Consider the following 13,582-nt stretch of genomic DNA (forward strand, 5'->3'; position numbering starts at 1 on the left):
AAAGCAGCAAAATTCTGAAACGACCGTAACTCTCCTGCGTTAAGAAAGTTGTATTAGTCTTTATCTGACTTTGCCGGTGGGTACCTGAGCAAAGCGATCAGGCCCCATATCGTGAGAACCGTTAAAGGAGGGACAACAGAGAATAAAAATAGGACAAGGAAAACAAATTGCAATAGTTTAGAAAGGTCGCAACTGTTTAGACGCATATTATGACGGCAAAACCAATGGGTCAATGAAGACAACTTTGTCCTTGGATAGTGCTCATGTACAGTAAGCGCGCGGTATGAAGGCAGACAATGGACTAGTCGGAGTTTCCTCTGACTTGCCATCCCATTTTCAATATCTTGACATTTATGTTGGGGTGTAGGATCAAAGTCCATTCCCTATTCCAAAAGTTGGAATTCGCCGACACCATATGGGCTAGCCGCTTGCTAGCCGGCCCAGCAAACTTATACGACCTTTAAAATATTCCTGCATGAAATCGATAGGAATATGATTTATTTTCTCAGAAATTGCGATCATAGCATTCGTTATGTCTTTAATCCGCTGATAGACGAGACGAAAGTATATTGTTGCTGAAATGTGACATGGATCTGGTCATTTGCATTCCTAGTCACGTGACTACACAACTCTTGCAACCTTCATGTCATCACATCAACGGTCATACAGTCACGTGATATCAACGCCATTTCTAGTGTTGCTATAGGAAAACAAATCGAACATATAAATGAAAGTCACGTAATTTGTATTTAAAAAACTGACTCCACCCATAAACTTCATACAATATTTATTATGAAAACAATGACCGAAAATCTGTAAATGTTGCAGCAATTTGAAGAAAACAAGATTCACTACTCAGAGAGCATATGTCAATGTGATAGTCATGTGACACCAAAAAAAACATCGCTGACACGTGCGCGGTACTTCTTGAAAATGGTTTTCTCCACCCTGCTGAGATACCGACAGGTTTCTGGTCATCGCTCTCAAAATAAATATGTAGAGAATTAAGTGTGCATTATATTTATTTACAAATATTATGTGACTTTTATATAATATGTCCAAATTCTATGTACAACAACTTTGGAAATTTGTTTATTGTCGATATCACGTGACTATATGATCCCCTGATGTCATTGACATGTAGGTTGCGAGATTTGTATAGTCATTTGATTCGGAATGCAAATGGCCAGATCCAGATCAAATTTCAGCAACGACGTAATTTCGTTTCGTCTTTCAGCGGATTAAAGACATGACGAATACTATTCGCACGATTTTTGAGAAAATAAATCATATTCCTATCGATTTCATGCATGTATATCTCGATGAAAGGTCGTTAAAGTTTGCTTGGCCGGCTAGTAAGTGGCTACCCCATGTCGACACCAAATGGTGTCGGCGAATTCCAACTTTTCGATAAGGAATGGATTCTGACCCTACACCCCAACATAAATGTCCAAATATCAAAAATGGGGTGGCAAGGGTAGGAGGAAACTCGGACTAGTTATGGACAAAGCCTATTATTTCACCAAAGGGGGAAATGATGGCGTGTATAAGCCTAATCATATCCTATTTACATAACTTTTCTGTTTATCTTCGTAATCATCCCCACTGTTTATCTTCTTAATCATCCGCACTGTTTATCTTCTTAATCATCCCCACTATGTTAATATATTAAGAGTACAGAGCTTATAGGGAATGTCTGTATTCATATGTGAACTCAGTAAACGTGCAATGCTATACTTATCGTTGACATGAAAATATATCAATTATAAAGCATACAAAATATGCTGAGTAGGCCGAATTGGTTCCTTTGCATTTTGAGCTCTTCGTTTAATCATGTTCCATCTTTTGTTGAAGATGACTGTTTGACGTCATCACAGTATGGATACACAGGAAGGAAACATGCATTCACACGGAGTATTGGATGATAGAGTCTGTTTCAAAATGTATCTGAAGTAAAAATTGACCAGTCCTCAACTCCACATATCTACCATTAGGTGTAAGTCAACAACTACTTATTTGAAACTTGAATGATCGGCTAAGTTTTCTTGTTGAGATTTGTTGTTGTTGTTGCTCTAGGGTTTAACGCCATTTTTCAGCACACGATAGGCTGTACATGGCGGCCAGTATAACTGGTGGAGGAAGAACCCTGGAAAACCCAGGGAAGAACCACCGACCCACGAGAAGCTACTGGCAGGCTTACCCACGCTAGCCGAGCCTTGGACTCGAACCCACGCAGACAGAGGTGAGAGTTGAGATTTGTCATTAATGTCTTTAAAGTGCTGCTGTGCTAATGATCCTACAGCTAGGGTGATTCTAACATTATATTCCAGATTTCATCCAACTATTTCAACAAATTCCTTTATTCTGCTAGCATTATCAGAACAGAGCATCAAAACTCATTAATTTATGCTATACAGCATCTGTGTAGCCGAATGTGTTTTTTTTAAAAATACATTTATTTCGATTTTTAATCTAGCTTTAACAATTTTCAGTCATATCGCTGCGATGTCTTGCACTGGGGTATCATGCCGCAGACATGTATCATGATGTACCACCTAGTCACATTACCCTGACACCAGGCTGACCAGTCGTAACACTAGCCCAAGGGTGGGAAAACTACGGCCCGCGGGCCGCATGCGTCCCGCCAAGGACTTTCATGCGGCCCGCCAAGGGTTTTCATGCGGCCTAGGAACAAGTCATCATTCGCACTGACTCTGTTTATGTTACTCTGTTTATCAAGTAAATGTGCTTCTTTTGAAGTTTAAGTTTAAGTTTTCAAATATTGACAACATATTAACAACTGAAAATTAATTAGATGTTATTCAGAAATACCTTTTGTTTTTGCTATTTCAAATATTAATTATTTTACTTAATGAACTATGCGGCCCGCGACAAGGTGTAAATTTGTGTATGCGGCACTTACACTGGAAAGTTTACCCACCTCTTCACTAACCTGTTAATGCGGAGAACCTAGCGAGGTAACTGTTAGTAACATTTTTATGTCTTTGGTATGACTCGGCCTAGGTTCGAACCCGCGACCTTCCGCATCCGAGGTGGACGCTCTAACCACCAGGCCACCGGCGCGGTCCTGTGTAAGAGAAATGCCAGTACAAACTTTTTTAAATATGAAAGATTCGTATAACAGAGTTTTAGCATAAACATTTTAAAAATCGGCTGTTAGAGTAATCAGGAGGAATTATGTCTGTCTACAGATTATTCAGATTTTTTGTATTCAGGTATGCTGTAATCATAGTACACATTGTATTCATAACAAATGATATTCAAGAATCAGACAGCGAATGCTGACCTGGAAGCCTGACATGAATATATATCACGTTCCCCTATTGAAATTATAACCTCTCATATAATATGAACCTGTAAAAATGTATGCCTAGTATTTGATTAATTTCCTTCAGATGTTCTGAAATATGTTTTTTCCAGGATATTCATCTTAATGATTTTCTCAGCCGTTTTAATACAACGAACCTAATTACATCAAACGACTTGGCAACAGTCATCATCAACGTCTATAGCATCATGATTATGGTTCTCATCGCCATGACTGCTGTCACAACATTCACGTTTTCGTCTTTGCTCTTGCATTTGCAATATCTTTTTTGACTGTCTTCAAAAGTGAAAACAAATCCACACTCCCCTGTAAGTCTTTCTGTATGTATGTCTCACAGCTGAAGACGCCTTTGCGCTGAACGCCATTCTTTGATTTCCCTTTATTTTGAATGTTTAACGTTAGCGCTAAGGGGGTACTAATATCTCTCTCTCTCTCATCTGTATTAGAACTTAAGCACATAATATCAAGCACGATTTATTTTTATCGTGTGATTAAACATGATGGTTATGATAATTTACACTTTTCCAATGATATAACTTTCTTATCAAGAGTTATTGGTTCAGTCATTAGTTGTTAAATTCGGTGCAGACATTATTTAGCATAACTCAAGTAATTCTGTATCAGATGTCACGGTTCAGTGCCAGTCACATTTAGTATCGCCATATTCATTTTCAAATGAACATAACTCTATTACGGATACGTTAATTGAAAAGAAGTTATCCGATATGTTAATATGTTGATTTAATCTAGGCGCAGGATAATGACCATTGTGGCGGAGGAGGGGAGATTTCTGATAAATGAAGATAAAGGGTTTAACTTTTGTATGCCATTGGCATTGTTATTATGGGGATTTTGGATATATTTTTGGTACTGATGTAAGTCCAAGTGTTTTATATCCAATGGATATACCCTCGAATCACAAGCTTGTGACTGATTTGCCCAAGTGCGTGGTGAACACCCCCCTTTAGACGCCCACATGCGGTATTACCACAACCAGGTCAATGCACTATTATTGATCATAACTATCATGCATATCATTTGTTTTGTAGAGATCGTTTGTGTGAGACCAAAACGCTACAGGACTAAGATTATTGATCATGACTATACTTGAATATAAAATATTCTGTTGGTATTGTTTTCTTTGTGTGAGGATATTTTATATTGATCGAGGATATATATCTACCAAAGATATTGCTTAGACATTGTTTGAGAATATTATATTGAACAATTGCCCCGGTATATATTATAATATCATAAATAAAATTCACCGATTGATGCATATACTATTTTGTAAGGATATTTGAGCGTATCTAATGTAGGAATCATAATATCCGAACAATGGCGTGTTTCTAATGTGATAGGAAAGATTAAATAGCTATTTTGCTTAAATGCGTCATAAAGATTTGTTAAGAAATCTCAAAATCTCATTTGAGTTTTCGAATCAGCATCAGGAGCGTTTTGTTAAGGATTTTATTGGCAGATCAATGACATACACTAGATCAAGCTTTATATTGGCAGATCAATGACATACACTAGGTCAAGCATTATATTGGCAGATCAATGACATACACTAGATCAAGCATTATATTGGCAGATCAATGACATACACTAAGTCAAGCATTATATTGGCAGATCAATGACATACACTAGATCAAACATTATGTTGGCAGATCAATGACATACACTAGGTCAAGCATTATATTGGCAGATCAATGACATACACTAGGTCAAGCATTATATTGGCAGATCAATGACATACACTAGATCAAACATTATGTTGGCAGATCAATGACATACACTAGGTCAAGCATTATATTGGCAGATCAATGACATACACTAGGTCAAGCATTATATTGGCAGATCAATGACATACACTAGATCAAACATTATGTTGGCAGATCAATGACATACACTAGGTCAAGCATTATATTGGCAGATCAATGACATACACTAAGTCAAGCATTATATTGACAGATCAATGACATACACTAAGTCCTGCATTATATTGGCTGATCAATGACATACACTAGGTCAAGCTTATAATTAAAATACAGAAAAGTTGTATGTGATTTGAATTTTTTAAACTTAGCTTTAACAATTTTTTTTGAGGCATATCTCTTCAATGTCTACAATAAGGCAGTTTATAGTGGAGTCTAGCACTGGTGAATCATGCCGTAGACGTGTATCACTTCCCACATCTGATTTAGAGGCTATAACCATTTAGGTCACGGAGCGGTTATGAGGTCATGGTATGATATTGTGGAGAAAAATTTATGTCGCTGACATTAACCTGGTCATCAGTCGAATATAGTGAATGTAGTGAATGCTTCACCAATGATAGTGGATGGTCAATTAAAAAGATACTTTGAGTATTAATATAACAATGGTACCGAGATTCATCGTCTATTGTGCAATGATGTACGTCATTGTATTAACAGTGCAGCGCAAGCATTGGAATAAATTCTCAGAATTTATTCAGTAAAAGGAATAATACTTGGAAGAAGTTCTATCAGGACTTGCAAGCCAGTTTCGTTTTACCAGAAAGAACAAACCTGCTTATTTGCAACGGCCTGGTGCACAAATAAGTATTATTGAAAAACAAAAATATGATTGGTTGCTCGATGGACTCCGTAAAATGCTAATGCATAGGCTAGATTTTATCATCTTGATTCAGATACAACAACATGTTTTTGAGGTGATCAATTGGCTTGAACTGAGAGAGTCAACAAGTTAGATAATGATGTTTGTATATATAAGAAACTCAACGCAATCAGTGCAAAGGCGTATACCGAGACAAACTCGTAAGCAACCTTGCAGCTAAACGAACTAATTGTTTTAGGATTACTCGCCGATACGGCGTTGCTTTAAATGATGTATTACGAGGGAAGTTACCCGTCCGGACCAGACTTTAATGATAAAATGTCTCTCTTACTCCTTTGTAAGACGAATATCCATATCAGTACACGGATTCTTTCCAAAATTGTTCAAATCATCATTGCCACCACCGGAGTTGTCTTTATTCAACACTGTAGGCGTCGTAGCTGATATACATACAAAGTCTTGTCCGTATTTATTTGCAAATATATGAGCGACTATCACAATCTGTCTTTGAGAGAAGATATGCTTTTCGCTGTCGGTCATGTTTGAAACATTTTGACACACCACCACGGGGTGTACAGGCTTGATCCCGTTTTCTTTACTTCCCAGTAAAATGGCATGGGTTGCTTTCTTATTTACAAAAAAAAGGAGTCAAAATTGAGCTACAGGCAGATATTCACCACCATCTGTTTGTAGAAAATAGGAATCCGTGGCGGGATATACATATTCTGTCACTGGTACGCTAGAGCAAACAACCAAAAAGTGGACGAATACGACTCAAATAATCCAACCAGCTACATCATGTGCTACAAGTAACCTTTCCTTATAGGCAATGATGCACCGCATGCCTTTTGGTGGTGTTTCCAAGAGTGGAGGCCACATATATACATTTGGAACAATGCATACGAGCGTACAACAGTAACTTTGACCATGGATACTTCTTTGAAGTTGATCTGGAACATCCAGACGAGCTGGACAACAGTCATAATCATTAACCGCTGGCCTCAGATTCGCTGTCGATACCTCGCGAGTGGCTGTCACCATATCAGAGTGACACTGTGGGCGAATCCGGACGCAATGTGACTGAATGCGTCAAGTTTGTCCCACCTCATCAGACTGAACACAACTATATTTTTTACCTACGAAACATTCATTTGTATTTACGGCTCAGAATGCATGTAATACGAGTCCACCTGGTGTTTGGATTTCACTAGCATGACTGGATGGCTCCGTACATTTAGATGAATAGCGAGATGTGGACCTTGGTGTCAAATGAGTTTGAGAAAGACTTTTTCAAGCTAACAAACAATGCTGTGATTGAAGGAAGACTAAGGAGAATCTTCGAAAATGAATCCATGTTGATCTTTTTCGGGACAGCGATTGATTGCGGACTCGGCATTTGGGTCACGCAAAATCTTTGAAGCTGGTTTCGTTGCCACAAAAAAACCAAGCTGAAGTTGGCAAAACCCATATACGTTGGCGCGTCAATACTAGACGTGACCGAAACATTGGTCGATGAAACTGTCACAAGCGATCACCCGAAAGATCCTTTGCTGTTTAGTAATACATACAAAGAGGATGTTGTTAAATTCAATGATGAGTGCTCAGGAAAGCCGATTGAAGAGGATGTAGGAAAGCAAACCTAAATTAAATCAATTATAGTTGGTTCCGGCAAGAATATTATGAAGGCTCAAGGAATTCAATAGGTTGTTTTCGCGAAAGATATGCAGCATGATATGTATAGTGGAATGTCTTTGCATGCGGCGTGAATTCGCACACTCACAAATCTGGCTGGTCACAGAACCATCCACTGAGTATGTGCCAATACACCAAGATGAGTTTGTCCCCGTTTGACACCAAGTGATGGATATGTCCCGACAGAATCGCTACTTACGCATACGAGCACCACGTGATTGTGAATAAACTTACTAATTTAAATAGACTTTGGTGGTCGTTCCGTTTCCATTTTTGGGGTTTTCAACAGCTGTGGAACAGTGTGATCTGATCTCGATTACTCCGATGACGCCTTTGTTTATTCTATGTCATAATGTTGGATCTTCGCGGAGATACACTAACAATACAACTGTACGTTAGAGATCAACGTGACATTTAAATACATCGAGAGTCGAATGTGGACGTGTGATACCCGTGCATGCTTTCAACGCAAGAAAACCCGTTTACGTGACATATTACAGACATAGTTTTGTCGATGTTGTTCAGGGATTGCTTCCAGGAATGCCAAAGGTGTTTGTGGCCTTGTCTTCGCGCGCTGCACCATCGCTAAATACGTTGAAATGCGAGTTGTTGACAGCATCAAAAACGTTGCTGATAAACGGCAGACAATCTGGGATTGCGAACTGTTCAATAGATTCGAGATCGACAATAGATATTAGTGAATCGAGCACCGTTAAAAGCGGTTACACTTCCACAAGCAGTTACACTTCGATCCAACAGCAACAATGACCGCCTCAGTCAGTAAAATCATCAGTGACGCTGCTCAACAACATCTAACAAATTTTATAATTGTAAATGCGGCCATGGTATTCGGATTACGGTTGTGGACTAATCTTGTACACGAGTTGTGAAGAGATATTAGACGAACCGATAATGTATAAGTGAAATCAATGGCTCAAATTAAAAAGTACCAGATACCGCGTTTAACATGGACCTGCGAATGATGATAGATCCAAGTAAAACGATTTTCTGAAATATTGGTACCCAGTTAAATAATCAACCCGCAATAAAAAATAACCGAACATAATTACAAGTGCATATAAAGTCTCGGTACTTTCATCTGTGTAATGCTTTATTTTAAATCGACGGAAAATTTATACAAAACGACGATAGTGATTATCCCGACAATGTTAAGGTTGCATCTATCAACAATGGCATCAAGGAATTATTAGCAGCGCACGATATTACATCGACGAATGGAACTGAAACATGTTTGAGAAATGTTTACATTGCCACAACTATTATCGGACCCTCCACCAGATACATTGGTGATTATCCAAGAACCGCTGACCATTTTTACAAGTATGGATCCTTCAATGCAGACCACAGCAAGTTTACCACTGGACCGTTATGAACACAGCATAAAATGCTGCAACGCCCGCTCTAATTCGTGTCAACCGGAATTACACCCTTAGATTCGTACATCGTCAAGGACGACTTCATAGGACATCATTATCGTTTTCGTGTGCGATTCCTCTCAGTCATATATTTTGCTTTTGCAGAGATGTTCGCAGGGTTATTTTCGTAGCCAAACACAATCATATTTTACCGAAAGGTTGATAGTAATTGTAAGGATGCAAATTTATGTCGGTCTATAAAGAGCACAATAATTTGGGCGAGAGAACAAATAATTAAATTTATTTGGACAGGTGCGTGTTAAAACTCTATACTGCAATAATTTTTAATGTCTGTATCGTGAGAGGAAGTGATTCGTAATTGAGCCTTCTTTTATTTAACAGTCAGACAGACTGGAAGGAAAAGGTTAACTTCGATCTTTGTATCTAAAATGTCAGATACGCGAGATTGAATTTAGAAGAAATTCTCTCGTAAAACATTTACCCGAGGGACCGGATGTCGGGACTGTCGACGGACACAGTTCTGGCGGTAGAAGCGAGCAAAACTTGAACGCACAAGGTATTTGCGTCAATCGAATGTAATTCGTTGAATCCAATTTATTGATTTGCTTGAATTTGTTAGCTTATATCTGCATGAATTTTTGTGTTTCAACACGTAGATCAATTTTCTTGATATGAGTCTAACTGTGCTTGAGTTCATCTATCTGAATTCGTACAATGATATTCTTTATATAAATTTGACGAATGGTTTGAATTTTGTCGTCGTGATTGTTATATGAATCAGGTATCCTAAGAATTAGTTGATATGAGTTACGAGAATCTGTGTAAATTCTCCGATCATAGATGATTTCACGTATAAAAACTTGAGTGCTTATTGAGTGAAATTAACGTTATTAAAGTGCCACAACAGTGTATCTACATTTATTCAGTTCATTTCTTGGTGAAAGAGAATATATATTCAAAATACGAATGTAAAAAATCCGATTGAAAAATTTTCAGTAATAACTTCATGGGAGCCTACCTAATATCGCGTTTGTACCTGTTTACGATATTAAGCGAATGCAACCACCAACCACTTCCGGCATTTAGTGAAAACAAAGCGTGACGTCACATTTTGAACACTTGTTGTAAACAAAGGCCGAGTTGGTGTCGTCATACCACAGGAGTCTGTTACCGATAAGGGGATTTCATATTGTCAGAGATTTCGCCGTACTTTATTGATAAAACGTCCGACTCCTGTGGTCATACTATGGAAAAGTCTTCAGAAACTCAACACGAAAGCTGCAATTCTGAAGGAAGTGAATTGTCACTGTCCTGCGGATTTTCGCCATTCGAAGATGGGGAAGTAATAAGCTCTGAAGAAGCTGATAATGGTGTAGAAGCTGCTGCCGGCACCCAAATTAATCCGTACTAGTTTGAACCCTGTATTTCCAATGCATATGAAGATGACGAAGAAGAAAGACAAGATAGATTGAAGGACAATTCATGGTAATTGTTTTCTGAATATGTCTATGGCCTAAGTTACGATAAATATATGTATCCGACGATATTTACAGTATTGTTCAACAGTCTCCTGTTCTTTAAAAATTGGGATTTTCTCACCTGTAATAAAGACTGTACAAGTGTATAGCATTTCACGGGTAGAGACGTATCTGTACGTTAATAAGTAAAAGGTACATCGGATCACAGTTGTAAGCTTTGAAAACCTGTGAACAAGTTGATACGATTTTAGAAGTACTTAATATTCCTAGAAGAGAAGGTCCTCTTTTGCACAACTATTGAAATGGGCAGGATATTACCCTCATGACATTAAAATTAAATTTATATTCTGTACGCTGTATTATAAGTTATAATTTCTAATTTCTCATATGTATGCTAATAGTTGATTTTGATAAACTATGAAATAAACCTTTTTTTTCTGTGGCAAGCATCTTCTTGCAACTTCTATTTTCTTTCATATCTAATTTAATTTTACAGTGCTGTACTAAACGTTTTACCTGTTCCTGACTTTAGTCAGATTGTGTCATTGTACTGTGCTTTTGATGTGTTCATAAATATGAAATTAAATTTGACAAGCACAGCACTATGCATTAAAGAAGAAAACTCTATTTTAGGTGTAATTGTGGACATTGTTTGGTAATGTCCACAGCAAGGGAATGTGTATGTTGTTGTGACATAGAGAAGGTCACAAGCGTCCGCAATGAATACCATGGGATACAGTGTATAACACACCATCCAGGGTTCAGTCCAGTTTGTCTCGACATCCATGTTTTAAAAGTTGCATTCTACCAGTATAGACAACAATTTGGAGAACATCCAGAACAAGGAAAGCAGTAAGTAAAATGTCTGAGTAATTTTTCATGTTCTTTTGTTTTCATAAATTTTGCTTTCATGATGACAGCATAGTATTGGGGTTATTAATACATCAAATAAATAAAACTTTTTCAAGTCATTTTATGACACCTTGTATTGAACCTGTTCTGGAGGCCTACACTGTCTAACCTTTATACCAGTGATACTGATAAATTATGCCAAAATAGCAACACATATACATGTACAAATATTGTTTTATTTCATTTTTTTGTGTCGCAAAATAAGATGGTTATAAATATATATATATATATATATATATATATATATATATATATATATATATATATATATATATATATATATATATATATATACTTTATTGATATACAAAATAATGATAAATCACACTGGGCCACTACTAATACTATCTACTAAAACTTTTGATTTCCAAAGTTGATCTAATGATAAAGCATATTATATTTCAACTTAATTTGCAAATTATTATTTCAGAAGACATCGGTATGCAGCATATAGACAATTTGCTCGGTGGTGTTGGCACTTCTTGGGCAAGGAAGTTAAGGTCACCATTCCATCATGTGTTGTTCAGAGGATCCGTACTGCCTTTCCTGATCAAAATCTGAACTACAATGGCTTTCATGAGGCTGACAGCAATTAAACCTGATAAGAAGATTTTGAGTAGCAATATCCTTGTTAGGCCTCATACAGACTACATAATGGTGGTGGTACATCTACCAGAAGCTTTACTTCTTCATCATTCATGTGAGACACCTGTCCAGTTGTGAATGCTGTCTTCATCAGACATTCAACATAATCTGCAAATTAAATTTAATATGCATTGTATTGTACAAGCCAAAAACTGCAACCTTTTGTTGAAGTTAATACATGAATTAAAAGTATTTGTCTTTACAATTGTTTGCATATTTTTATTATTTTACCAGAGGGCAAAATCATGACCTTTAAAATTAAAAGAGTGTGAACTTTAACAAATAGTTTGCCTTTACTGTTTGAATTTAATAATAAAAAAATAATATAGGTACTTACACTTGGTACAACAGTATTTATATCACTAAGTGAGATATGCCTTTATGTTCATTAATTACTAATGTATATTCTTGCCATATGTTGAGTCAACAAGGATTTTCGTGACAGTGTATTCTCCTTTCTTGTACTTTGGATACACTATTGTATATCTGGCTCTCACATCCTTAGTGCATGCTTTCTCTCTTTGGCTGTTTTCATTAAAATGTAATGCAGCTAGCTAAAGCCTATTTCAAAGTAAATAAAGATGCAAAATACAGTATATAATTCTATCAGAATACAACTAATTTATTTTTTTAGATACTTTATTTGCAAACATTCCAAAACACTAAAACCTTATACAATTTTACGTTGTAGGATATCAAAGATCAGATCTTGATATCTATGATTTAATTTGAAGATGAATATACTGGACTATAAATAAAACACTGAAAAACATGAATCAATATTTGTTTGTGTGCAATAATTTAAGATTTACCTTGAAAGCATTCCATGATAGGAAAAACCAATTATCTTTGGTGCAGAATAATTGATCACAGAGTGGTATCCCTCCAGTGCTGAAGCTTGTTGTCCAGATGACAGCATTGGTACATATTTTCTCATTTGTCTGCTGTCACAATCTCTTCAAGCTTTTCAAATACTTTAGATCATTTAAGTTATAAAATATATTCATCAAAGCTTGGTTTTATGCTATCTTGCATATAATATAAAGTGTGCACTAACAAAAATGTATCTAAATTCAATAAATTACTAGACCAATACAGTTAAATCAAAGTCACATACCTATATGACATGTATTCCATAAGATGCTTTTGCATACCAAATATCATTGATTAATAAGAAATAGATCTACTAATTGAATAAATTGATTGGACTTAAATGATTGTTACCAAGATATGACTGAAAAATTGTTGAATATGACAACACCACCACCACGGAAAAAATCATAACACAATATTGTAAAATTTCTACTATATTTTGTGTTATTAAGATTTGTATTAATTGCGGATGGGAATAAACCTCATCATGTTTGTATATCAATATATATATATATATATATATATATATATATATATATATATATATATATATATATATATATATATATATATATATATATATATATATATATATATATATATATATATATATATATATATATATATAATCTGAT

At 36.2% G+C, this 13,582-nt stretch overlaps 1 protein-coding gene across 2 annotated transcripts; it reads left to right on the top strand.

Annotated features, from left to right (window-relative positions):
• Positions 1-1,594: 1,594 nt before the first annotated feature.
• Positions 1,595-12,279, top strand: LOC149790727 (uncharacterized). 2 transcript variants are annotated; one of them, XM_089971435.1, is made up of 3 exons: positions 1,595-1,996; positions 11,151-11,369; positions 11,860-12,279. In XM_089971435.1, the coding sequence occupies exons 2-3, from the start codon at positions 11,176-11,178 to the stop codon at positions 12,023-12,025; spliced, it is 360 nt and encodes a 119-aa protein (XP_089827561.1). In that variant the 5' UTR covers positions 1,595-1,996; positions 11,151-11,175; the 3' UTR covers positions 12,026-12,279. The 2 variants fall into 2 exon arrangements, with proteins under 2 accessions (XP_089827561.1, XP_089827560.1); XM_089971434.1 differs by lacking the exon at positions 1,595-1,996 and adding an exon at positions 2,073-2,242.
• The last annotated feature ends 1,303 nt before the right edge of the window (positions 12,280-13,582 follow it).

This window comes from Sinohyriopsis cumingii, chromosome 10 (assembly GCF_028554795.1).
Source record: "Sinohyriopsis cumingii isolate HCF-2022 chromosome 10, ASM2855479v2, whole genome shotgun sequence".
NCBI lineage: Eukaryota > Metazoa > Mollusca > Bivalvia > Unionida > Unionidae > Sinohyriopsis > Sinohyriopsis cumingii.